The sequence below is a fragment of the Thunnus albacares genome, chromosome 14, assembly GCF_914725855.1.
Source record: "Thunnus albacares chromosome 14, fThuAlb1.1, whole genome shotgun sequence".
Classification (NCBI taxonomy): Eukaryota; Metazoa; Chordata; class Actinopteri; order Scombriformes; family Scombridae; genus Thunnus; species Thunnus albacares.
Genome location: NC_058119.1, coordinates 24,200,186 through 24,225,350, shown reverse-complemented (window position 1 = coordinate 24,225,350; position 25,165 = coordinate 24,200,186). Strand labels below are relative to the sequence as shown.

Below are 25,165 nucleotides of genomic sequence, written 5' to 3'. Positions count from 1 at the left end.
GCATCAAGTGAGCCAGCCTCTCACTTTTTTCCCATGCCTGTCGTCCTAATCCAGCATTGTGGCAGCATCAGCTTATAGTTTGACTAAAGATTTAAGCTCAGCTACGTGAGTGGCATAGGGACTCTCACACACACACTCATTCATACACGCATGCACATCAAGCCCTGCCTTGTCTCGTCGCGACAACACAAACAGCCTGTGCAGCTTTAAGTATATTATCAGGGCCAGTTCTTTCACAAACGTATTGCTGAAGAAGCTTAACATTAATTATTGTAACTTTGGGCAGATTACATCCGTGCCCGCCTTGTAAGCGCAGGCAGACTCATCTTGACCTCCTATACGAGAGCTTAAAGACACAAGAATGGCATTTTACCAACTTTAATGGGATAACCAGTCTAATCTTTCAGCACTGAGAGAAGAAAAAGTGTTTAGACTATAATACCCTCCCCAGTTCACAGACTGAAAGATGGAGGGAGAGAGGAGAGAGGTTTTGGTGTTGGCTTTAATTAGCGTTCACTTTGTTTTTCAGGTGCTACGTCGTACAACTCCTCTTTTTCCTCTGTTGTATTTTGTTGGGCTTTGACAATGAATTGAGTAACATTAAGCCCCACACACACACACACAGCTCCACTGAATCTTCCAATAAAGGTAGACTTGAAAGTGAACACAGGCTACGCTGTAGGCTCGGCCATTCATTGTGTGAATTGTGATTGAAATTGTTGAGCAGTGAAGATTGCGACTATTGTTTATCCATAATCACAGACCCGATTCGTAAGCTAGGCTCATGGCAACTGAGATAGACACAGCCAAGAGAAGATGCGTTCCTCTTTTCTTTTTTCTTTTTTCTTTTTTTTTGAAGCCTTCGGTCATTTTTCTTGTTGTTGTTGTTGTCAGGGTTACAAAAAGAGCACTCACTTTCAATCGAATGGTTTTTGTATTTAGACCACAGTGGAATGTGTTTGTGGTCATCTTGAATTCACTTCAGGAGCAAATGCGCCGTTCTTCCCTATGGGGGAAGAAAAGAAATCTTGGGATCTCTCCTTTAAAACCTATTGCCTTTTTCTTGCCTTTGAGGGGGGACAAAACAAAGGATTTGGGTTTTTTTTGTTTTGTGTGGAAAATGTGTGTGTGTGTGACTCCAAGGTTCAACTGGGTCAGAACACAGATTAACCCCCCCCCCCCCCCCCCCCCCCCCCTCCCCATTACACACACACACACACACACAAACTCCCATTCCCACTCATGCCCTTAATCTCCTCGGCCATTTGAATGTTTGAGCAGCAAAACAATTTAATTAGTCAACTTGCAAGGACTCTGCACAAGCGACCAATGCTGAGCCTCTGCCTCCCTGTCTCCCCCACCACCACCACCACTACCACCCACCCCCCTCCTTCCCCCTCCCCAGTCCAGCACAGTGACACCACCCTCCTCACTCCCAGATGTGCACTGGTTCTCTCTTTTTTTTTTTTTTCCTCATTCTTTTCTCCAGCTCGGTGTCAGCCTTTCATACATTCTTTAACAGTGGGGATGAAAGGGGATTTTTAGGAAGATTAGGGAACGGGATCCTCTAGGCATTGTCTGAGAATCTTCAGATAAAACGAGCTGGGTGGATGGAGTCAACGGGAGGGAGGGAGGGAGTTTGTTGGGATGAAGGGTGGGGGGTGTAGCTACTCGTCACGGCCCAGGGACGTGTAAGTTAAATTTGTTTATGAATTATTGTGGGCTGCTTCTTATTTTACTTTATTTTTGTCGTATATCTTTCTGTCTGTGTTTCACTTTTTTTTTCTCTCTGATTATTTTGTCACTGCTTTTTTTGTTTTTTTTTTTGTAGTTGCTCTCTTAATTTGTATCCACGTTTCCTCTAAATCAGTTGAAGTTGTACTCACTGGGCCAGGCACTCCTCCTGTCCTCAGCCTGCCAGCGATAGGCCCGATTAACATTTTCAGCAGAGGGGTGAGTAAGTGGGGACGGGAAGAGGAGGGAGGAGGGAAGAAGGGGGGGGGGGGGTTGTCGGAGAGAATTGGGAGGTGGACAATGGCCGCTTATGATAATCTGCTCTTTATTGGAGCATCCCGCCAATGCTTTCATCAGCCGCCTCTCTGCCTGAGACCCCATGCAGCAGCCGGTCCAACAAACCATCCTGCAAGCTGCCAAACACATCGTCACAGACACACACATGCAAACACAGAATATACAAGTTCCACATTAACAAACACACTGAATATGTTCATACACACAACCACAGCTTAGCTACACACACACACACACACACACACACACATAAACACGCACCGCACAAAGCAGACTTTGTAGCAGCACAGAGATGCACGCAATCAAAGCGGAGCCAGTGTTTTTTTTTTTTGTTTGTCTTGTTTTTTTGTACATTTAAATTTATATGAAGAGCTAATATATTGGTTTGAAATGTAGCGGACACATTTTAATCCACCTGTTTTTTCCCCTCCTCTTCTTTTATTTTCTTGTTTGTGTGTTAATGTAAACTTTATCTCACATCCATCTCAAAGCAAAATTGACAGTTGAAATTAAAGAGAAAAATATTCTTCTTGCTATAGCTCAGATTTACAAGAGGCTTTTTTGTTGTTGTTTGTTTTGTATGTGGTTGATAATTATTTGGTTTACAAACTACAGCCCAACAACATAATTGAATTTCAACCTTGCAGTCAATTAATCAAGGCTTTCTCATGGTAACGGATGTGGTGGCACTCGACAATGCAGGTTAATGACAGAGGTTTGGCCAGTAATTACACCATTCACTTGCTAACACAGCTGCTCGCCATGCTACCGTTGTCATCATCCCCCTCCCATACACACTCCTCCCCATTTCCCATTGTAATGAGCACTCCAGGCTACAAATACCAACAGCTGTCTTTCCCAATACATTTCCATTTAAATATCTATTTAAACACAGCAATTTTGCATTTGTGTATTGAATCAAAGCTTGAGCCAGGGCCAGTGGCAGTAACAGCCTGGTGTTTGTGTCAGTTGTAATGTAATATCGTTCCAGATGGAAAAAGTGTGTGCATGGGGATTTATTTGACACATTTACAAACACATTAGGGACAATGTACATCAGGGAGTATATTAAACAAATCTAGAGACTTAATTCCTCGGTAGGTCTGACCTGAAAATAGCAAAAGATTACCGAAAATACCTAAATAAATGTATTTATTTATATCTTAAATGGGGAAGGCTAGACTTCTGTTGCCCTTAAGCAAACCTCTGAGAGAGGACGGACAGGGAGTAAAGATGAAAAAGGAATGGATGAAATGATTGTGTAACAGAGGAAGACGAGGGGAGAAACTAGTGAATCGCAGCACAGAGATGAAAGAAGGATGACTAATGTTGTTAGCAGAGCTATTACTGGTCCACAGATTAATTCATTAAGCAAATTCATCGTTCACCTCCCCTCGGCCTCCTGTCACAAGGCGTGTAATATGACACCCCTCAAATTTGTTCTAACATCTACCCCAGGGGGGGTCGAGCTCCCCCCCCTCCTCTCTCACACACACCACACACACACACACACACACACACACACACACACACACACACACCCTCCTCCTTCTCTTTGCTAATGGAGCAGGCGGAGCCACTTATGCTAAAAAGATTGCAGCTGTCTGTCAGCAGGTTGAGGGGGGGGGGGGGGTTATCACTGCTCTCTCTGTGACATACTCACACTTTTTTTCATTCAGAAATTTCTCTACCCCCTCCTCTCTTACTCCCTTACAAATAAATATAACTGCCATATAAGTGGCTTGACCTGTGTGTGGCCCCGTGTTTAAAGTCAAATAGGGCGATATTTTCAAAATTACTTCTATACACCACTGAATACGAGGGCTCGAGATTGTTAGTTTTTCATACTGGTGCCGACACATTACCTGAATTTCTTTACCAGTACTAAAATAATTTAAATAAACTTTTTTTAATATATTATTTTTAGAAGAAATCACACATTTTTCCACAAAACTTTTTTTTTTAAATTTAACCTATATAAAATATTTCTCAAATGTTAAATGTCTAAATACAAGAAGCTGCACAAGAGCTTTTCCTACATAAAATAGTGTAAAATTGGCAGGATTTTTATCTAAATCATGACATGATTAAAGAATAATTAAACAAAACTATGAATCTCAGTAGGTTTGATGCCTTTCGGTTGTTACTATAAAAAAAAAAAAATATTGTGATTTGATAGGCAGCCCACTGTACCAGTGTGTATTCCCCTCTAAAGCATGTTATATCTGACTTGGCCCGGATCAGAATCCCTACAGATTTATGCTGTTTGTGTTAAGCTGTCCCAATTAACACCATCAACAGGTACTAAGGTTTACACTAGCACTAAATCAACTCATGTTTCTCCACCCCTCTAAGCTCCCCAAATGGTTCACACCTCAGTGTGTGTGTAAACACATACTCAGGGAGCTAAACCACCTGGCTTAACCTTAGCTTAGTCCCACCAAGCCCCAGCTTATCTGCGAGTTTCAACAGTGATTCCATAACGCTGCTTTTAGCTCTGTAGCAGCATGTAGCTGAGAGAAAGGCTCCAGTGTTTAAGCATGATTTTATAGATATGAGTTTTTTTAAGCAAAGTGTTTTACTCTTTTTGTAGCTGTCATCAGTTTTCATGTTAGGACTGGACAATATCATCCACATTTATCTGTAACTAATACATCCATATGTGACATTTCATTATATTTGTTGACTTGTTATTTATATGTTTGTCTGGGTTAATTACAGTATGACCAGCTGCTGATATTCTTTAGTTTAACAACTCTTTGTTGTAGCTATTCTCACTTTAATTAAATATAATTCAGACTCTGTTTATTGAAAACTGTGACAAGATAAATTGTAGGTCGGTAATGTTGGTACCTCTGTAAATTTGGTTTATCTTCCAGTCATATTTCAGGTTTTGTTTGTGTCAAATAGTTTTATAAACTTGACATAGTTGACCGCTGATGCATGAAAATGTCAAGAAACAAGTCATTTTGTTTTTCCTGGTTCCTTGTATGTATGGTATTCAGGCAGAAGAGAACAACTTATGATCTGTTTTTGTTAAGTTTGGTTAAATTAATCAGGGTGAGTTAAATGTTTGTGTTTGAGCTGTTAACTTCTGTAAAAACTCAGTTTAGGTTTTTCTTTGGGGTTTTTTTTGGCAGCGATTTACAAACAAGGCTACAAATTTCTACTTTAACATGTTTAACATGTTTAACATCCTTAACAGTATCCAGCTAGATGGCATTGTATACCCCCTCTTCTTATGTCTCCAGCTAGCTGTACTGATGATGTAAACCCCTCCACTCCCCCCAGCCCCCCCCCCCCCCCCCCCCCCCCCCCCCCCCCCCAGCCTGGCCACACTCAAGCAGAGCAGTCAGAGGAGAAAACGAACCCAGGGCCTAACAAATACATGAAGGTTTGGTTTAACTAAATCCCACAGATAATGGCTACTGTGTCAAAGACTAAAGATAGCGGGAGGGGTGGTGGTGGTGGTGGTTGGTGGATGGAGGGGGGGATTACTCTGGCGTTTTGCATCAGTTGCTTTCTGCTGGGTGGCCCTGCTTGTCAAAAAAAAAAAAAGAAGGGAGAGACGGAGGGAAAGAGAGAAGGAGAGAAAAGCATTTAACGCGGCACATTGAGAAGAAGAGGGCTCTTAATGCCATCAAAGCAAGGGGAGAAATCAGCCATTAATTTATTCTGGCCCTCACACACACACATACACACACACACACATTCATGCATGTAGGCAGGCACATAAGTACACACACGTGAACACACACACACACACACACACACACATGTCCGTCTGTTGTTTCCTCCGATTGTTGATAATTTCAGTAACATCTGGTCCACGCCAATCTTGGAAGCCCACCAGGACCGAGGTTGACAAAATGTTACCACTGATCCCCTTCTGTGTGTGTGTGTGTGTCTGTGTGTGTGTGTCTGTGTGTGTGCGCGTACACCTTAAATGATTTGTGTGTGGATTGAATTATTACTGACGTGAGGAGAAATTTTTTTCCCTTAGATTTAAGAGGAGGGGCAGATGACTGGGCTATTCATTGGCTGATAAGAACTGATGGAGAGGTTAATAAGCTACACACCCAGGTCATCACAGGCTTTTTACTGGGCTACAGAGGAGAATGGAGGACGATGATGATGAGAGGAGGTGTGTGTGTGTGTGTGTGTGTGGGAGGCGATGGAGTCGGAAGGAGTGCATCTCTCGAGTATCTCCACTCTTTACTTTGACATACCTTTTTAAAAATGTCCCTCAAAGTTTTCTCTATCGCACTGAATTAGCTCAATCCTGACTTTTATCAGGTGAGTCCGTGTGTATTCTTTGCAGTAATAGGTTGTCACACAGCAAGAACAATGCTATTTTTATCCATAAATGTCCTAAAAGCAATGTTGAAGCTGTGCAGCATGTGCCATTTGTGTATAGTGTTAATTAAAGTGCAACAGTGGGTGTACTTGCAGAGCCGTCTGAGCGATGAGTTGTTGACATTTGTCTCATCGTCAAGCAGCGTTATCGCATGATAAATCCATGCACACATAGAAACATCGATTGGATTCAGAAACTTGCAAAGAGAGGAAATTGATGATCGTCTTTATTGCTTTTAACGGGAGTGAATGAAGTCTACTTATGTACAGTTAATGAATCATAGTATTATGATAGTTTCTCTTGTACTTTTATTTATGTCCACATCAAAAACTGACATATAAACACAACATCAGTACTTAGCTTTCCCCCAAACCTGTTGCTGTACTCTTAATCACTGTAATAAAGATCGGTTAATGTTTAGTTGACTATTTCAGTTTAATATCATGCAGTAGTGTTTTAAACATACTGAAGAAAGGAAAAAGAACAGTTTGCGTTTATATTTCTGCTGTATGTAAATAATATAAAGGTTGACAGCGCGGCTTCTTTGATGTCACAAACATTAGCAGGTTTTCATTGCAGTCTGTTATGTCCAATGTACACAGAACTGTCTCCAAAATGTGCCGGAGACGATCCCCTGCTATTCTAGCTACAGTGATCATGTCCCGCTCCGCCATCTTTACGTCAGAACATTATTATCAATGAGTCTTCTGAGGAAAAAAGGTCAAAACGGACCAACAATTTTTCGGTGATTATAAAGCGATGATTATAAAGTGATCAAATGAGATACTGTACACTAACAAAAGAAGCAAAAAATATGACAGAAATGCGAATGTTTTCCTCACAAAAGAAGAACTTTTAATCATTTGTGAATGAAGTGAAATTCAGAGTGAGGAGGGAGTTACCTGTTCAGTATTTTTTTAACACCAAGCCCGGCATTGCTGTCATTCTCAAACACAGCTCAGTCTACTTCTTTTTTTCCCACAATTCCCCTGTGTAACCTGAGGCTAGAGGCAAGCACCCCCACTGAGCAGAAGACAAAACACTCAAACAGAAAAACAGACTAATCTCTCTTTCTCTCACCAGTCTCTCTCTCTCTCTCTCTCTCTCTCTCACACACACACACACACACACTGAGTATTTTAGCAATGCTGCCAGTGGATACCGAGCTTAATACAAAAAAATGTCCATGACTCCTCCCTCTTTTCCATTTCCAGTGTTTGTTTATTTTATTTTTTTTACCTTAACGCCTGTTGAAGTCTGTGAAGAGATGCAAATAATGATACATGTAATCGCTTCTGTCATATTTAATTTAACGTCCTGATAGCACAGAGGCAACATGTTGCATCATCTCCACAGATTCCACCGTCATAAACGAGCAGCAGAGAATCCATCAACATGCATATAGAAAATATTGCCGCAATTATATTCTGTGTGAATAAATACAGTAAAAAAACTGAGCTCACACAAACTAATGTACAGGACATGTTAATTCGATACACAAGAAGACAACAGTTATCAACTTGACTTGACTTTTTTTGAGCATCATAAGGAGACAACACAACACACACAACTACAAAATGAATGTAGAGCAGGTAGCGCCGCGGCTTTCACAGCATTTAATTAATATATGATCCCTGACGTGAGCTGAGGAATAAAGCAAGTCGGCTTCAGGTGGAGCTGAGGATGTTTTCCCAGCGAGCATCACCGCTGGCGTTGAGGTGTTTGATTGAAGAATGTCTCCCACTTTGTGTTGTATCACTGAAGCCTAATAGAAACCAGCCCCCAAAGGTCCAAGCTCTCATTCTGAAGAATAGAAAGAGACTCCAAGCAGGACCCTAGCATGGGGTCTCTCCTCTCTCCTCTCCCCCTCCATACCTACTCTTGTCCCAGGGCTAATAGGGAGGCACCGGGCGCCTTTCCTGCTCCCTATCACCCACTCACCTTAATAATAACAGAGAGCCCCCTGTGGAAAGGAGCTAGCATGAGCTGGTGAAGATCATGCTGTTAATAGGATGATGCCTTTTTGCCTTTTGTCATGAGATTATGAACAGGGATAGCCTCTCCTCGCCTCTCCTCTCTGCTCCTCCACTCTTCTTTACTCTTCCCACACACAGCTACAGGCGTCCTGGAGGGCCCCGTTGAGTTGGAGTGGAGACAGGCGTAACCGAGGCTTTGTTCCTGTGCTTGTATGGTAAAAGGCTTGCTAATGAAATACCTTTTAGGGGGTATCGGCAGGTGAGCTCCCCAATCAGGCATTTCAGCAAAAACACACACAGGCGTACATATACTCACATATTCTCCGTCTCCTCTCATCTGCCCCCTCTTGCTATATTAATTACCTGAAGTGCTCTGGCCTTGAAAAAGCTCTCGATTCTGCCGCTCTCCTCTTTCTCTTCATCCAACATGACAGCCACAATGGCCTAAGCTAGCCTAAAGTGGGGGGTGGTGGTGGTGGGGGGGGTGCGCAACAGAAAAGGGAGGATGATAATAGTAGTAATGAACACGGATGACAATAATGAGAAAGGTAATTGAGAAAATGGTGTATGGCAGGCCCCCTGATTTTCCTTTTACAGCCCCAAGCTAAGTGGGGACAGGTTGAAAATCATCTTATTTAGAGCTCAGTTAAATGGTTCTCGTAGAGCGTCGGAGAGAGCGGGGATTTCTGACGCTAAAGCTAACGGGAGCTGACAAGCATAGAGTGGTGATACAGCGGCCTTAATGGGTTAGAGAGTGTTTAAAGTCACTGTTGGCGTCATAGACTGTGATTTTTTTTTTTCTTTTTTCTCCCCCCTTTAATTTCTTACAAATGTTGAGTGTCATGGACTAAACAGCCAGTGCTGTACCGCGCTGTTCTTTTCTTTTCCAGTCCTCTCAGTTTGATTGTTTTCTGCTGTCTGTGTCTCTGTATGCGTGGATGTGAGAAATCGCTCCCTGTAGAAGCGTACATGCATCAAAGACTCGCTCTTTGATCATCGGGCATGTCTGTGTGTCTACTTGTGGCTCTGTTTGTATGTATTCTGCTTCAATCTGTGCCTGTAGATTCTTATGTTTACTGTAAGTCCCTGTTACATGTATTTTTGTGTTTGTGTGTGTGTGTGTTGTCTACCTTTTTCTTGTGTGTGTGTGTGTGTATTTGTTTCCTCCTGGCCTTCTCACCCAGGCTGTGATAGAGACAGGGCGGTCTGGGCTTTAACAGACAGAGGCTGCCTCCACCAGCCCATAGTCTGCCACTCTCTGATAATGTTTATTGATTTGTAGCAAAAACACAATTTGATGGAGTGGGGGAGGGAGGGGAGGAAGGAGAAGAGATGTGGGGGTTGAGTTGAGGAGGAGGAGGAGGAGTGTATTTGTGTGATTGTCACGGCTTGGCTGGTTCTGCAAGACAAACAGAAAAAATACTCCAGGAAAGGCATTTGTTTTGGTCTAATCTGGCCCCGTTTTAGTCCCTTGTCATTCAATAAAATAAAGAATCAGATGCTTAAGTTCACTTCATAAACACACATTTAATTTAGATACTCAAATTAAAATGAGAAGGTGGAGGAAGTGGAAAGAAGAGAAGAGCTCAATTAAGAGGAGTGCGTGGGAGTAAGAGAGGGAAAGCTGCATAAATGACGTCTCTTACGCAAATACACTCTTCACCACTCCCTACAAGCAGCTGTGTGTGTATGTGTGTGTGTACAAAGCGAAGCCTGAAATATGAAGATTTCATCTCCAGAGTCAGTCTATTATGTGAACTCTGTTTGCCTGAGCTCCCACCCCTCCTTAACCTCTGAGGTGGAGGAGTGAGAGGTGTCTGGAGGTTGTTCTACTGTTAGCTCTGAGGTCAGATGTGTTTGCCCAAGGGGCTGTGAGCGAGAGAGTGAGAGAGAGAGAGAGATGAGAGGAAGAAACATATTAGGAGGACAAACCCTATCGTCCTGTGTTTAACATGCTCTCTGAACACAAACGTTAAAAACAGTGACATGATAGGCGCTGCTTATGTACACTCTCCTGCTCATTAAAAAAGGCTTTGGCAATCCGACTTTCTACCATCCTGAGTTCATCTCTCCTCGAGGCAGCGCTCACAATCAGGGCTGCATGATAACAGCTAAAACTGTAATGGTATTTACGATATGGAAAATATTACATGATCATGATTATTTTGTCTCTGTCTGAAATTAACTTTTGGCCCTAAACTATGAAAATACTTCAGAAACAAAAATACAGCCTTGTGTCCAACCCTGTCTCTTAGAGATTACATACTCCCAAAGTAAAATAGAAGCATAATGTTGCCCCGATGGTGACTTTTATCAACATAATGAAGGAATGTTTTCAATGAACTTATCTGCAAAATTGAAAAATCCTCATACTGAACGTGTCTACAAAATATTCATTTCATTATTTTCTTCAAATATCCAGTCATAGCAGCTAAAGCATCATTTTTATTGTTATGTTTAGGCTTTAAGATCGTTCCAAACCGCGTCTGTTAAATAAACCTAATCACACGCAGGACCCAGGATGTGAACCTCTGCCTCTGGTGTAAAAGTCCGTGTGCTTAGTTCACTCGTTATTTTAGTATTTAAACATTATTTCAAGGAGACGAGGCTGCAACGTCTGGAAGTAACTTTCTTGAGTGCACTTGACCGAATTTTAGGACAAACAAAGAACTAACTGACTGTTTCCAACTTAACCACCTCATAGTTATCGACTGTTGTGGCAGGTGAGGATGTTTCTAAGAGTCAAATCTGTCTAAATATAAGAGTTGAGTTTTTCATTATGTGCATTTATTTATTGTCCCTGAGAACTGAGTATCATACTTCTTTTTAATGTAGTTGGTAGTGGGTTGTTGTTTCAAAATATGTGTATATTAAGACTTAGTTACTGTACATGTGCAGTTAGTGAGATAACCCACAGTGCTAGCAGAATCAATGTTAGAAGCAAGTTAGCTAAATGTAAGAGTGGAACTGCATTAAAAATTCATAAACCACATGTCGTCATGAATGAGGACAGTTTGTATATTTCCAAATGTTCCCTTTTTGAAAGAACCTCAGTGGGATTTACCATGTGGATGTTAATAAACCATCAAAACCACATTGGATCTCTGCCCTTTAGATGTGTGAGTTAATTGAATAAATGTTATTGAATTTTGGAAAACGAGTCAAAATTTTGCCCCGACACCTTTATTTGATTAACCAGTAACACCTCAGCAGGTGTTATATTCAACACCGATTAGTATCAGTGGCTCTTTTTCTACAGCACACGCATTTTATATCAGTATCACTTCAATATTTTAACACTCTACTCATGCGGATATCCTGTGTTTATTGATTATGGAAACAAAAATCATTACACAAGATCAAACAGCTCTGCATGTTGGGCAGTTTCTTTTACAAATACTTCCAACAAGATGTAGCTCTACTGTTAATACACATCATAATTAGAAAAAAATAATTATGCAGCCTCACTTATGATTGTGATAAAAAAAAAAAAAAAAAATTCATCTCTCTGCCCCCAAAACTCTCAGTCACACCCTACTCCTGCTTCTTTTGGTCTCTCCTCTACCTCCACCTCTTTTGTAAGTTGTAAAGCAAGCAGTGGTTGACAAATGACACCGGTGGAAAAGGCAGTCATTGTGCCTCAATGTGAGGGGAGGTTTTTTTTCTTTCTTTTTTCTTCTTATTTTACTTTCCTCCAATTTCTATGCGGGGAGGGGGAGGAGGGAGGAAAAGAGGTGAGTGTGAATTGGTTAATGTGTTCCATTCACCAGACATTATACACAGGTTCAATAAAGCAGGAATCTGCTCTATACGCTGGGACCATTGTGCCATTGAAGGTGGCTAAAAAGGCCTCGTACAAGCCTCCCTGGAAAAAAAAAAAAAAAAAAAAAATAGCCCTCAGCACCACTCCAGTAGAGAGCGGAGGAGAATAGGAGAGTGCAGGAGAAATCACATGTGCAATGTCGAGAAGATTGGGGGTGAAGGGGGGTTGATTCTGTAACATTTCTAAGTTGGGAATTGCGGCATTTATTGCATTTCGCTTTGAATAAGAGCAAGTAAGTAAGAGAGAGAAGTGAGTAAGCTGTCAGAGCTGAAGCCAAAGCTTACTTGAAATTTGAAGATCTCCTCCAGCATTAAAGAAACACCACTACTGCAGGCTTTAGATTATGTTTTATGGCCAAAACTGAATTTTCCAGCACACTAGCCTTTCTTGCTTACAAGCTACACACTCTCTCTCTCTCTCTCACTCACTCTCTCTCTCTGTGTCTCCTTCCTAACAAGACACTCCTCTACTCACATTAATTAAATCAAGTCTTCAGTAGGCTACTTAACCACAATTCCCCCCCTCCGGTCCTCACCACAGACCTCTCTGATTAGGCCGGCCCCTGTCATGCATATTCACATCACTGCAGTGACAGCCTTTTAACAAGCTCTTACCTAATCACAGGAAACAATGTTCATCCTGTTCTTTTTATTCCTTCTTTTCTCATTTCCTTTCATGCATCTTTGGCTTTCATCTTCCCCTGATCCCCGCTGATATCAGACGGGCTTGACGGTCGGATGGAGAAAGCGATGGGAGAGGCACAAGTGCGGCTCGTCCCTAAATAAACCGCAATTCAGAAAAGTGACTTGGACACAGAAGAGAAGTTCAGCTCTATCTCCTCCCTTTCCCTCCTCCTCCTCCTCCTTGTCTTTCTCCTCCTCCTCCCCGCCTTTTTACATGTCCGATAGACAAATTGGATTAGCAGCTATTGGATTAAATGGCAAAATGGTGGGATAAGAAATGAGATGAACGTGCTGTGATCACAGCTTTTAATGTTTTTCTCTTTCTGTCTCATTCATTTCCCCCCTTTTATCCCAGCTCCCTCCTTCCAGGCACAGAAAGAAGTTATTTCTCTAGGGAAGGAAAGTGTCGGATTTCCGTATCCAGTCATCATATTCCTGTACGATTAAACCAATACCTGTGGTTCTTAGGTGGCAGGGTGACGTAATGGTCAAAAGGCCTGTCCGTAACTGGAAGGTCAAAGTTTTGACCCCTGCAACATAGTGCTGTGTGTAGTCCATTCAAATACACAATTAGTTGATTGACGAGCAAAAATGGCAAACATTTGCTGGTTCGAATGTCTCGAATGTGAACATTTGCTACTTTTCTGTTTTATATCGTCATTTGAACAAAACTATCTTTTTGAAGACGCCACCTCCAGGAAGTCGACCTTTTTCACAGCAGATATTTTGACTTGTCATAGCAGGAAAAGCACAGGTGTTACTAATAAGATAAAGAAGAAGAAGATAAATTAAGATAAATTAAAAAAAAAAGAACAATGTCTCTGTTCCATTAAGGTCTCCCAGTAAGCCATGACAGTGAACAATGCACAATACTGGGGCCATGAAACCTGCACACATAAATGGAATACAGCCATGATTCATGTTATCATTTACACCTGTGCTTTTCCCGCTACTACACGTTAACATGTCTATTGTGATGGCCATTTTTCACTACTTTCTAATATGCCATAGATTGAACTATTAATTGAAATTACCAATAAGTTATAAGGTAGTGAAAATAATTGGTGGATGCTTTAGTCTCAAGCAACGATGAAGTAGCAGATAAAACAAGAAGGATTCAAACTAAAATTTTGGATTGTTGGCATCAAACTCTTCTTTTTATATAAACTGATGCTCTAAATAACAAAACAGAGAAAAAAGTGTTTAGTTACAAGCTCCTTTGTGAAATATAACTAATAAAATGTAAAATTCCTGTCAGCTTTGGGCATCTTAGCAAATTAACATTCTACTGAAAATATGAAATCAATCAATATTTACACACTAAAACTACTCCTTGCATGCGTTTAATGAGAAGTAGAACAGCAACGTTACACATTTAATTAAAAACCAGCGCAGGCCACCAGCAGCAGCAGCAGTTTGACCACCTCAGGGTGGGTTTCATTATTCCTATCTACACTGAATGGAACAGTGGCCAAGATAGCTATCTTAATCTTATTTGGCTATAGAGGCTAACTCTGTCTTTTCACCCTGCCTTCTCTCCATTTCTTTCTACATTTCCCTCTCTTTCTGCCTCTCATATTGAAGCGTACAATCACGCATTGACCCATGCTAACCAGCCTTTTTTTTTTTTTTTTTTTTTTTTTCATGCCTTCAGGATAAATGTATCCCCCCTTCACATTGTATCCAGGTTGTGTTTGTGAGGCAGAGAGAGTGAAACAAGAGAAGAGGGAGACAGGCAATCAGATAGAGGGGTTGTCAGGATGTGTGTATCAGTTGTATCTTGGCTGTGTGTGTGTGTATATATATGTGTGCTTGAGTTGATTTTATCTTGTGTGTTTCTCACCATCGCCGCCACATTGACACCAAACACGATATTAATGACGATAAAGTTTCCTGTAGGAAGGGAAACCCGGTGTATCTCCATCGGACATATTTCACTAATCCTTTGATGTCCTGATCAAACATTGTACCGATGCCAAATTTATTGCTTCAGTCTCAGTAGATTTTTGGCCTCTTTCTGCTCTGCCCTGCTCTGTGTTGAGCGCTGAGAAATGGCGTGTAAGGCAAGCAGCAAGACCCAGAATGCAACCTGCCAAACTGCCAGATGCTTTGATCCAAGATGGCCCCCTGAGAGCCAGCATGGATCCACAGTGTCTCAGAGCCAAGGCTGGATTCACAGACACAGTGTCAATGGCGCCTGCCAGCGATATTTACACCATTTGTCTTCATACAACACAACGTTCAGCAGTGTTTTCTCTCTTGTTGTCACTCTTAACATATGCCATTTGGTGGATGCATTCATGACAGTACTGTTCTTGTTGTACTGGTATATATTTAGCATGGGTGGTCCGAGTGGGAATCAAACCCTCAACCCTGCTTAGTGCCTTAATATTTGTGCTGAGCAACAACGAACAGTTACATAAACTACTACATACAGTTATTGAACTGAAACGAACACTTTGATTTCCTCTGTCTGCACTGTTTGTTCCTTAATTTCCCTTTTTCAGTACTTTCAGTGATATCATACAGTTACGCTAATGAACTGAACATAAACATTAGTGCCAAAACAATTAAGTCCACAACTATTTAAAATTACTAGATTATTAATCAAGCAGAAATGGCAAACATTTGCTGGTTTCATCTTCTCAAATATGAGGATTTGTTGCTTTTCTCTTTGTTATATAATTGTAAATTAAACTTATTTAGGTTTTGGACTTTTGGTCGGACAAAACAAGCCATTTGAAGATGTAATTGTCTGTAATGACCATTTCTCACAATGTTCTGACTGCACAAATAAGGGATTAATACAAATTAATAACAGATGAATCAATAATGAGAATAGTTGTTAATTGCAGCCCTACTAATAATAATAAATACAAGAGGAACTAACCTTAATATTTTAATAGTACCAATATTTATTTTTTTTATTTTTTTCCTCTAAAGCACAGTTTAAAAAACTGACTCTACTGGTCGTCATCTTAAGTTTTCTACTGTAAAATGTGTCTCATATGTAATTTGAATGGGTATTAAAGTCTTGTAGCACCCAAATAAATAAATAAATGAAGTGAATGTTAGTGCCTGTAAATGTGACTCGTCTCAGTTGGACAAACTGCAGACGCACGGTGTCTCTTTAAGAGTCAGGTAGTATGTGGAGGTCAAAGTTCAACCCTGGAGAGGTTGAGTGAAGGGAGGAGGATGCTGAGCAGCTGTCTAGCATCCCGTCTCCATCCCTCCATCCCCTCCTCTCTTTCTCTGCTTTGAAATCGCTCAACTGCTTGCCCTTATTCCATCCCTCCCTTTCTCCTTCCTACTACCCATCCTTCCCTCCTCCTCCTCCCCCCCCCCACCTCCCTCATCTCCTTTATCCTACCCGCTCTACCTTTCCTCTGACCTCCTTGCCTTTCTCTCTTCTCTCTTCTCCTCTCCTCCCTCCTTTCACAAAATGCGGCTGGTGGTTGGCTGGTAGCTGCTGGCTGGCTAGCGGTGGGGGATATAGCTTTATAATCCCCCCTCGTCTTCCAGCCCGCCTCGCCACAATGTCACAGGAGCTTAATATTTGCCATTATTATTTGCTTGTTTTATTTGACTTCGAGGCAGCACAATGACCTGTCAGCGCCGGCTTTATCCCCCCTCCGAGTGTCGTCCGTTTCAAAGTTGACTACAGTAATCCACGAGCCCCCGATTCCGCTAAATCCTGAAGCTTTCTTTCATTCGCTCGTTCTTTTTCTCTCTATCCCCCCAACAACCCCCCCTCCCCTCCCTCCCCGCTCCACCCTCCTAAATGAAATTACATACATCTGCTGGCTCAGAGTATCACAAATGTCCACACACTCACCGGTGTCCGCGCACACATCCACGTGCTTGCCTTTTGTCGCCAGTGACGCAGCGGCCCAATACTCCCTCTCCTCTGCCATGAGTGGCGGTGTGTGTGTGTGTGTGTGTGTGTGTGTGTGTGTGTGTGTGTTGGACAGAAAAAGACACATTTCTCTTGGTTTTCTCCTGTCCTTAGCAGCTGAATCAATCATTTATTCACAGCTTTTGATCATATTCAGGTCCATTTAAAGCACCAAACATATTGTCCCTTAGTTTATATTCTATTCTGTTGAAAATCTTATCCAGTATATAAAAAATAAAGCAGCAGTGTGAGCTTAAAACACTAAGTCAATAATGTTTGAAACCACCAAAAAGAAGGAGCGGGTCATAACCACATATCCCAGACAATAAATAAAACTTCCTCTCTGGAATAGTATGAAAAAACTGAACTTGGCATACTTGTTTACAGCACAACAGTGCCTTCCTTATTATTTAGAGGACTCCCAATTAATAAGTAAGTGGTATAAAATGTCTTCTTAGTGTTAATTCTGTTATGATGCCTGTCGTAGCTACTCAGCTATTAAACCTTCCTCTTGAGAAAGGGAGGAGGAAAAAAAAACAGCGAGAGATAATAACATAAGCCCTAAGACCATCTTTCATCTCACGTCCTCTGTTTTCATCCATTTCCTCTCTTCACAGACATACTGAGTGTCAGATTAATGCTGCTGTCACTGCTTAACTGGCCTCCAGTGCCACGAAGCTTGTATCCCAATTGTTGACATCAACGGCGCTCTTTACTGGACTGACCACAGCAGAGTTTATTTACACATTGACGAAATATACAAGTGATCTGTGTGGAAAAATTAAGAAGTTATAAAGAATAAATTACATTTAATTTCTAATACATGTGAGGTCCATGTTTAAAGAGGTCTTATCAAAACAAAACAAACCGAATCAACATTTAACTATATTGCACACAAAACACTGATATGTGTTTACATCTCGTAACCAACTTATTTTGCGGCTGTCCATCTTGTTAAATTCGGAAAGCGGTGTAATTTACTATAATTTTCTGTTGAATTTAGAAAGACTCATCCACCAATTATGTACAATCACATACGTCAGTTTCAGATTCTACAATAAGTTGTTGGAGAATATTTGTCTTTCTTATGTTAATACATTTAAAGGCCTGTTCCTGTTTTTAACTACATAAATTTGATCTAAATCCACATATATAATTTTAAGATTTTGTCTTAATGATTCAAAACCAGCTTTTTTGTGTTTGTCAACTGTTCATAATTGAAAATAAATGTATTTTTTTCCTGCTGTTTACTAATGTAAAGCATTTAACACCACCAGGAGACTTTAATAACTTAGTTTTATTTATTTTCTCTTGATAGTCTCTGCATCAAAAGACCTGTAAATCAATCAGGAAATGAATTTTTAAGCTATAAAATAACCTCTTAATAACTGATCTTTTAAATCATTAAAATAGTCTAAATCATTATTTTGAAATTATTCTGAGGCAGCCAACAGATGCCCAGTTGATGTCAAACTCCTGACCCGAATAGTTCCTCTTTTATTCCAGGTCAGACATGACCGATGGATGCTGTTCCCGTTGCTGTTATGTGGCAAACATTTAAGGGTTTCCATTCGATGTGCTGTGTCCGTATCAGTTGTGCACATCCCATTGTATCTTGTAAGTAAGTTACAGCATAGAGCTTTAGCCCCAGGCGTGGGCGAAGCTTACATTAGCCATGCATCTTGAGCCTTGCTAGCTCTCCGTGTGTAGAGCAGGTATTACACTAAGCATCGGAGAGTCCCAGAGACGTGTATTTTTTTTTTTTTTTTTTGAAGGCCCGCTGAGTGATTGGTGGGATATGTATTGCCCTACAGTGAGAGGCTCCACTCTGTAAAGATGCTCGACGGTAATCGCTGAGTTAATCCCGCCCCAGTTGAAGCTGTATTGACGTTGTGAAGACATGGTGTGAAGTATGTGAATGTTTACACAAGGAACATAAGTGAGAGTGTATTTACGCACACATATACACACACAAACACACACACACACATAAATATCTGATGGATGTACTGACTCTGCATCATCTCTTTCATGTGTGTATGCCTGCGCGCTTATATACACTGTACGCTTTAATTTTGTTATTTACAGGCAGCCGATGGTAGAAAATGACCTTTTATCTTGTCAGGTTCAATCTACTGTAACTGATTTTACTTTCTATTTAACAATCGACATGATGGTTTTAAAAGGGTGCAAAGAAACACCTGAGGAATAAATATTAAAAGCTTGTGATGTTATTGAAAGGGTTGTTTTATTGTGTGTGTGTGTTTAACTCTACTTGTTTTTTCTGTTTGTGTGTGTCTCCAGGCAACAACAAGGAGGAGGAGGAGGCCATGATGCAGGAGTGGTTCATGTTGGTCAACAAGAAGAACGCCCTCATCAGACGACAGAATCAGCTCTCTCTGCTGTACGTATCCTGTAGCTTCACTAACTTTTCTGTCTGTTGACACGTCCGCCTCTTTGTCGTCTTTCTGTTTAGCCGCTGATCTCTCCTTACAACTTGTTAGTTCAATTTTATAGTCAAATTACCGCCACATCCACAATGACCTGTGCCTTTTCTACTATAACCCACTTCCTACTGGTGAAATCAGCTGTGTAGCCTCCGTTATCACCTGCTTTTGTTTGTCTTTTCATGCACCGAGAAGCATTAAAACACCTGGAAACGTCACCGTTCTATTCAAGCGTTAGATCACATTCGTTGAAGCTGCACAGGAGGGGGGGGGTGGGGGTTGTGGGGTGAGAGGGGGGAGGAGGAGGGTACTTGCTACTCCATTCACCCCCCTCTGTCTATCCGCTCATTGATTTACATGTGGACGGGATATGAAATCAATAGAAGTGTGGCGATCATCACTCTATCGCCAGTCTCTTTGTATGTGGTCAGCTGCGACAGGTGGAGACACACACACACACACACACAGACACACACACACACAGACCGGCTGCCTTTTTCTTCATTTGCGGCTGTTGGGATTTCAAAGTGTGCGAGTGGAGGAGAGATTGAAGTATTCATAATCACATTATATCGTGGGAAAGGGGAGGCTTTTAAAGTGGCCAATTGACAGAAGGGCTGATTATTAGCCCTTTCTGTTCTCTCTTTGTGGAGGCGAAGAGAAAAAGGCGCCTGTGAAGGACAAATTCTATTAGGGACCGAATTAGCTCATTTTTTAATATGGCTGAAAGAGGAAAGAATTTAATTTGCGCCGCATACGCACACACAAACCACATGTAGCCATACATACACACACATGCAGACCACACACACTCATGGCATGTCCATAAATGCATATATATGTTTCATTCTTTATTTTTTAATGCATTTTCACATCCTTTCTACTCTCTTTATATTCCTTTTTCTTTCCTCACACACACAAACACACACGCGTGCACATTCACCCAGGGCTGTGTGAGCGCAGTATGTGTATCAGTTATGTGCAGTAGATTAATGCAAAGCCGGAGAAGGTTCAGGCGAGTAGCTGAATCGATGTTTATTGCAGGTTTCTTTAAGTGCTTAATGATTTAGTCATTAACATATTGATGAACTTTGTTGTGAGTGTGTGTCTGTTTTTTTTTTTTTTTTTTTTCACTCATTCTCTCTTAACTTGCCACAGGGAGAAAGAGCACGATCTGGAGAGACGCTTCGAACTGCTGAACAGAGAGCTGAGAGCCATGCTGGCCATCGAGGGTAAGACACACACACACACGCACACACACACACACACACACACACACACACAAAGGTCAGGGGATTTAATATGGTGTCTGCAGGTACCAGGCAGCAGAGATGTGTCATTTCTTCTCTGTTTTACTTCACAATAAAATCTTACTTGCACTTTATAAATTGCATTTAAACGTGAATCTCAACTTTGTGACGTTAGATGTGTTTTGATAAGAAAATATTTTCACTTAAATGAACCAAGTCAGAGTTAGAATAATCTACTGGATTGTGTTACTGATGCAAATGTAAAACGACCAACAATCTGTAAAGAAATATTCCTAAATCTGCAAACTAGAGTGACTAATTTACTAGTCTGAACATCTGGATAATGTTTATTTAACGGCCAAATGGCTGCTAGAGGAGACAACCAGCAACAGTTGAAGTTTTATTTTCTTCTTTCTGGTGATGTGGAAGAGCTGAAGGGTGATTCATCTCTCTTCATGCGAACGATTTTCATGAGTCTTTCTTACATTTCGTGCGGCCGTTGTGTGACCAGCCTCCATCGAAAGCCTGAAGCAGGTTGATTTGAATTCTGCGTCGGCTTCTTGATGAGGATTAAGATGCGAGCTTGCGAGGGATTTCACTCACTGATACTTGATCAATGCTATCTGTTTCCTAGCTAGACCCGACTAGCCGATGCCTGATTTGAAATCTAGCCGTAGCCGCATTGAGAGAGAGAGAGAGAAAAAAAATGCAGTTATATTATTGAAAGCTTGTTAACTATACCGCAGCCAGAAAAGCAGCCATTGTGTCGTATCAAAGTTGTCAGGAGGCCAGGGAAGTTTAATCCCCTTCGACTGCGTCCTCTTTGGCAAAATGAACCTTTTGCCAATCAATGCTAATTGATTTTGCCATTCAACATTGACCACCACCACCCTCCTCCCCAATCCCCCCCCCCCCCTCTCCTCACAGCCCTCGGACAACCATTGTAATTTCAGCGGGCACCTGATAAGCTACCTGGTCCATAATAAATCAATTGTAATTAGCAAGAAAGGAGGTGGGCCAGGCAAAAGGGGGGGAGTGGGGGGGTGCTGGGGGGGGGGGGAGCAGACATGCGTAGCCAAGCAGGAGCTGCAGACGGCGCCACGCTGCCTGCGTCCAGGTTGATTTCCTCCGTCTTCGCCCGGCCATTTTATTTATTTATCTTTATCGAGCCGCCATGCGTCTGCAGCTCGAGTCAAATGGGAGGATTTCACTTTTTTCTGGTTCATATTTCTGAGTGTGTTTTTGTATCAGTGAGTCTGTTTTCAGTGTGTGGGTGTGTGCTCGTATTTGTGTATATTATATTGTGCTGAAGTATGTGTGTGTGTGCAAGTCTGCTTTTGTCTTTTTTTTGTGTGTGTGTGTGTGTCTGTGGGTTTCCTGGTGCTTCTGTGAGTGCATATTTATATCAGATATGTATCATGTGTCTACCTGTTAGGCCTCTGTGTGTGTGTGTGTGTGTGTGTGTGTGTGTGTGTGTGTGTGTGTGTGTGTGGAAGTGAAAGAGCGGAGATAGTGTGCAAGTCGAGGTGGAGAGGTGGTGTGTGTCGTGTCACCGCTCCTCTCTGCCTTCATGTGGACTTGTTGGATTTGCAGCTGACTAACTTATCAGCCGGCCTTATTTTCCTCCCTAAGGGAGGCACTTAACATTCACAGGCTCTACCTTTCTGTAGCAGCCACAGATAGTTCTGAGCTGCTGGGAAGAGACCTGACTGTGTGTGTGTGTGTGTGTGTGTGTGTGTGTGTGTGTGTGTGTGTGTGTGTGTGTGTGTGTGCGAGAGAGAGGATCTGTTGGTCTCTGTTTGTCTGCATCAGTGTGTTTACTTCTCACAGGTGTGTTTGTGTGTCCACCTGTGTGTCTATCTTTCTGTCTGCGTGTGTGTGTGTGTGTGTGTGTGTGTGTGTTCAGTGCCCATCTTTCCAGCTCTTATTTGGTGCTTGGGCAGGTCCATTGAGCGATGGTCGGGCGTGCGAGTAATTGCTGATTTGGTTGGCCAGTCGATGACACAGAGAGAGAGAGAGAGATGCAGTGAGAGTCAGAGCAGAGAGAGAAACACACATCACTAAGATACACCTGCACACACACACACACACACACACATACACACACCCTGCTGAGAAAAATATATACCTGCACTGATACACACACACCAGTCTGTCTTTACTTCTCAGTCGGCCTACATAGTCACATATCGAACCACAGTCTTCACACAGTCTGTCCAGGTCAATAAACGCTACAGCTAACTGGTTAAGTATGCTAACAGCTGGTTCTGTTTATGAAACAGTTAGAAGAATATTTGCTATTTTGCTGTCCAGTTGTAGCAGACGTATAGAAGTAAATACTCTCATTGTGTGTATAATAATCTAAACATTTTAGATTCTGATGGGAGTTAAAAGCTGTTGAGCTGCAGACCAGAAAAGGAAAGAGAAACAACTATGACTCGTGACGTTTTATTCCACAGTCGTATTTCTGACGTGAACCAGATACCGCGGGACGCACAAACACATGAGAGAGAGAGGATGAGAGGAGAACGCTTTGAGGTGGAAAGAGGAGTCAGGAGGAGAGAATTCCTCTCAAATCAACTTTCAAGCTGCTTTCCTGCTAAAGGACACATTTTCCTAAATATTCCTCAGATTTTTTTAGAAATAGTTTGAAGCACAAACCTGACAGTCACTTTTGTGTAGTGATTTTTTTTTTTGTAGTGTTGAACATTTCAAACACATAATTTGCTGCAGTTTTGATCTTAAAACAACATTTGACTGTTTTATTTATTTGACTGATATTATCAACTTTTGCTGACAAGCTGAGAGTCGACATTTATTAACCACCGAAGCTCAAATCGTGACATAATGATGCACAATAACTTGTTTATTGAGCTGATTTATGACGTTACAAACAACCTGATGTTAGAACAGTTTTGATTAACTGTGCAGCTGTTGCAGAATAAAACAGTTGGGGACACGCTGAGGCTGTCAGGCCGGCGTTGATGTTGTTTATGAGCATGCCCAATGATAACCACCTCCGTGTACCTTCTTGGTGTGATGCCAGGCGGGGAAATGCCATCTGTATGCCACACTCTCATCTCCCTGCCACAAAATTGATCCACTATGCCCTCTTTATCTGCTTACCGATTCACACCTATGTATGCACACACACAAAACTGTGTCTTGGCTCACTCTGAGGACCTGTGTGTGTGTGTGTTTGTGTGTATGTGTGTGTGTGTGTGTGTGTGTGTTTTAAGGTGGACGCCCTCTCACCATCTAAAAGGGATTTATGCATAGCCGGGTCCCAGAGTTTTTCCTGTTACGGTTTGATATGATAAGCTTTTTTATATGTTTAAAATCAATATGTAATCCTATGCAGGAGCTTATCCCTCTCCACACCCCCGACACACACACACACACACACACACACACACACACACACACACTTCCCATTTGTAAATCTATTTGGGCTTTGTAACACATCGGGACGGCGCGTACAGACCCTGATTGATTAGGTGCACTGTGGAATCCTATCACATGGGCGACTTTTGATGATGTCGCCAACTCTTTCAGGGTTGCTAGTTGACTGGAACCGCCGATAACAAGAACCTTCGTTCCACAAGTTGTCGGACTTTTGGAGAATTTTGGAAGCAAGTGTGTTATTTTTTTAACTTTTTTTTTTACAGTGAGGTTGTTTGTGCTGGTTTTTAGGTCGTTCTTCATCGTTACACATAAACTGAAGATATAGTTTGTCCTCATTTACTTTAAATGTACAAAATATTCTCCTCACATCCTCTAAAGATGTAAATTTATGTGTTTTCCAGGATCTTGGAACAAGAGCCTCCTGTTAGTGTAGCTAACATGATATTATATGCAGGTTATTGTAACATACGGTGGAACAGATGTTGAAATTGTGCGTTTTGTTTAGATTGATGCTTGAATTTGTGGATGATTTAAAAAGTTAGAACTTAGTTTCCCGCTCGCTCAATGTCTCACCTACTTATAGACTGACTTTTTTTTTTTTAACTTTTTCAGAGCTACACTGACTCATTAATGTTTTTATTTGAAGCGGTCTGAGAGTCAGGATGGTGGATTATCAAGATTGTTACTTCAACAGAGTTTTTCTGCATTTTTCCCAAATATTAAAGGTGTCAAGTTGTGGACTGGAAACTTAAGTGTGAAGGGTGAAGCTGGAAATATTCTTTGCGTTAGCCAGTCTCTCAATGTATTCCCAGCTTGTCTTATGTTAAAAATCAGGTCACAAACATATTCTTTCATTTTTTCGTGGTCTACATAATTTCCTTAAACAGCAGTAAATAGTGTATTTGATGGAGACGATGTTGAGAAGCAGATTTGATGCTCTACTGAGTGTTTATGGCAGCAGGATGATGTATGTAGGATTGACTCAAAATAAACTACAGTGCGTCTTCACTGTAACGATGGAAGTGTCACTCTTTGTGGCTTGTCGATGTGTTTTCAATAGTTTTTGGACAACAGTGTTGCTCTAGAGGTATAAGATGTATCAGGCTTTGGATACATAAACGATCCTTAAATATCAAAATATCAGGATTGTTTATTTGCTGACAATAATATAAATATAGATTATCACCAGACTATTAAACTTAATAGTCTTAATTAGAGGAAAATCATCTTTGGTCGTTGCTAATTAGATTTTTTTCCGCAGCACTGAGCTCTTCTTCTGGTGTTTAAGACTTTTGCGT

General features: G+C 41.4%; 1 protein-coding gene across 5 annotated transcripts in view; it reads left to right on the top strand.

Moving 5' to 3' along the window:
* Positions 1-25,165, top strand: part of ehbp1 (EH domain binding protein 1) — a 156,193-nt gene that overhangs the window by 125,212 nt on the left and 5,816 nt on the right. For all 5 annotated transcript variants that reach the window (XM_044372579.1, XM_044372578.1, XM_044372577.1 and 2 more), the window contains 2 exons: positions 19,070-19,169; positions 20,371-20,444. In XM_044372579.1, the coding sequence (XP_044228514.1) occupies positions 19,070-19,169; positions 20,371-20,444 (174 nt within the window). The remainder of the gene's footprint in view (positions 1-19,069; positions 19,170-20,370; positions 20,445-25,165) is intronic.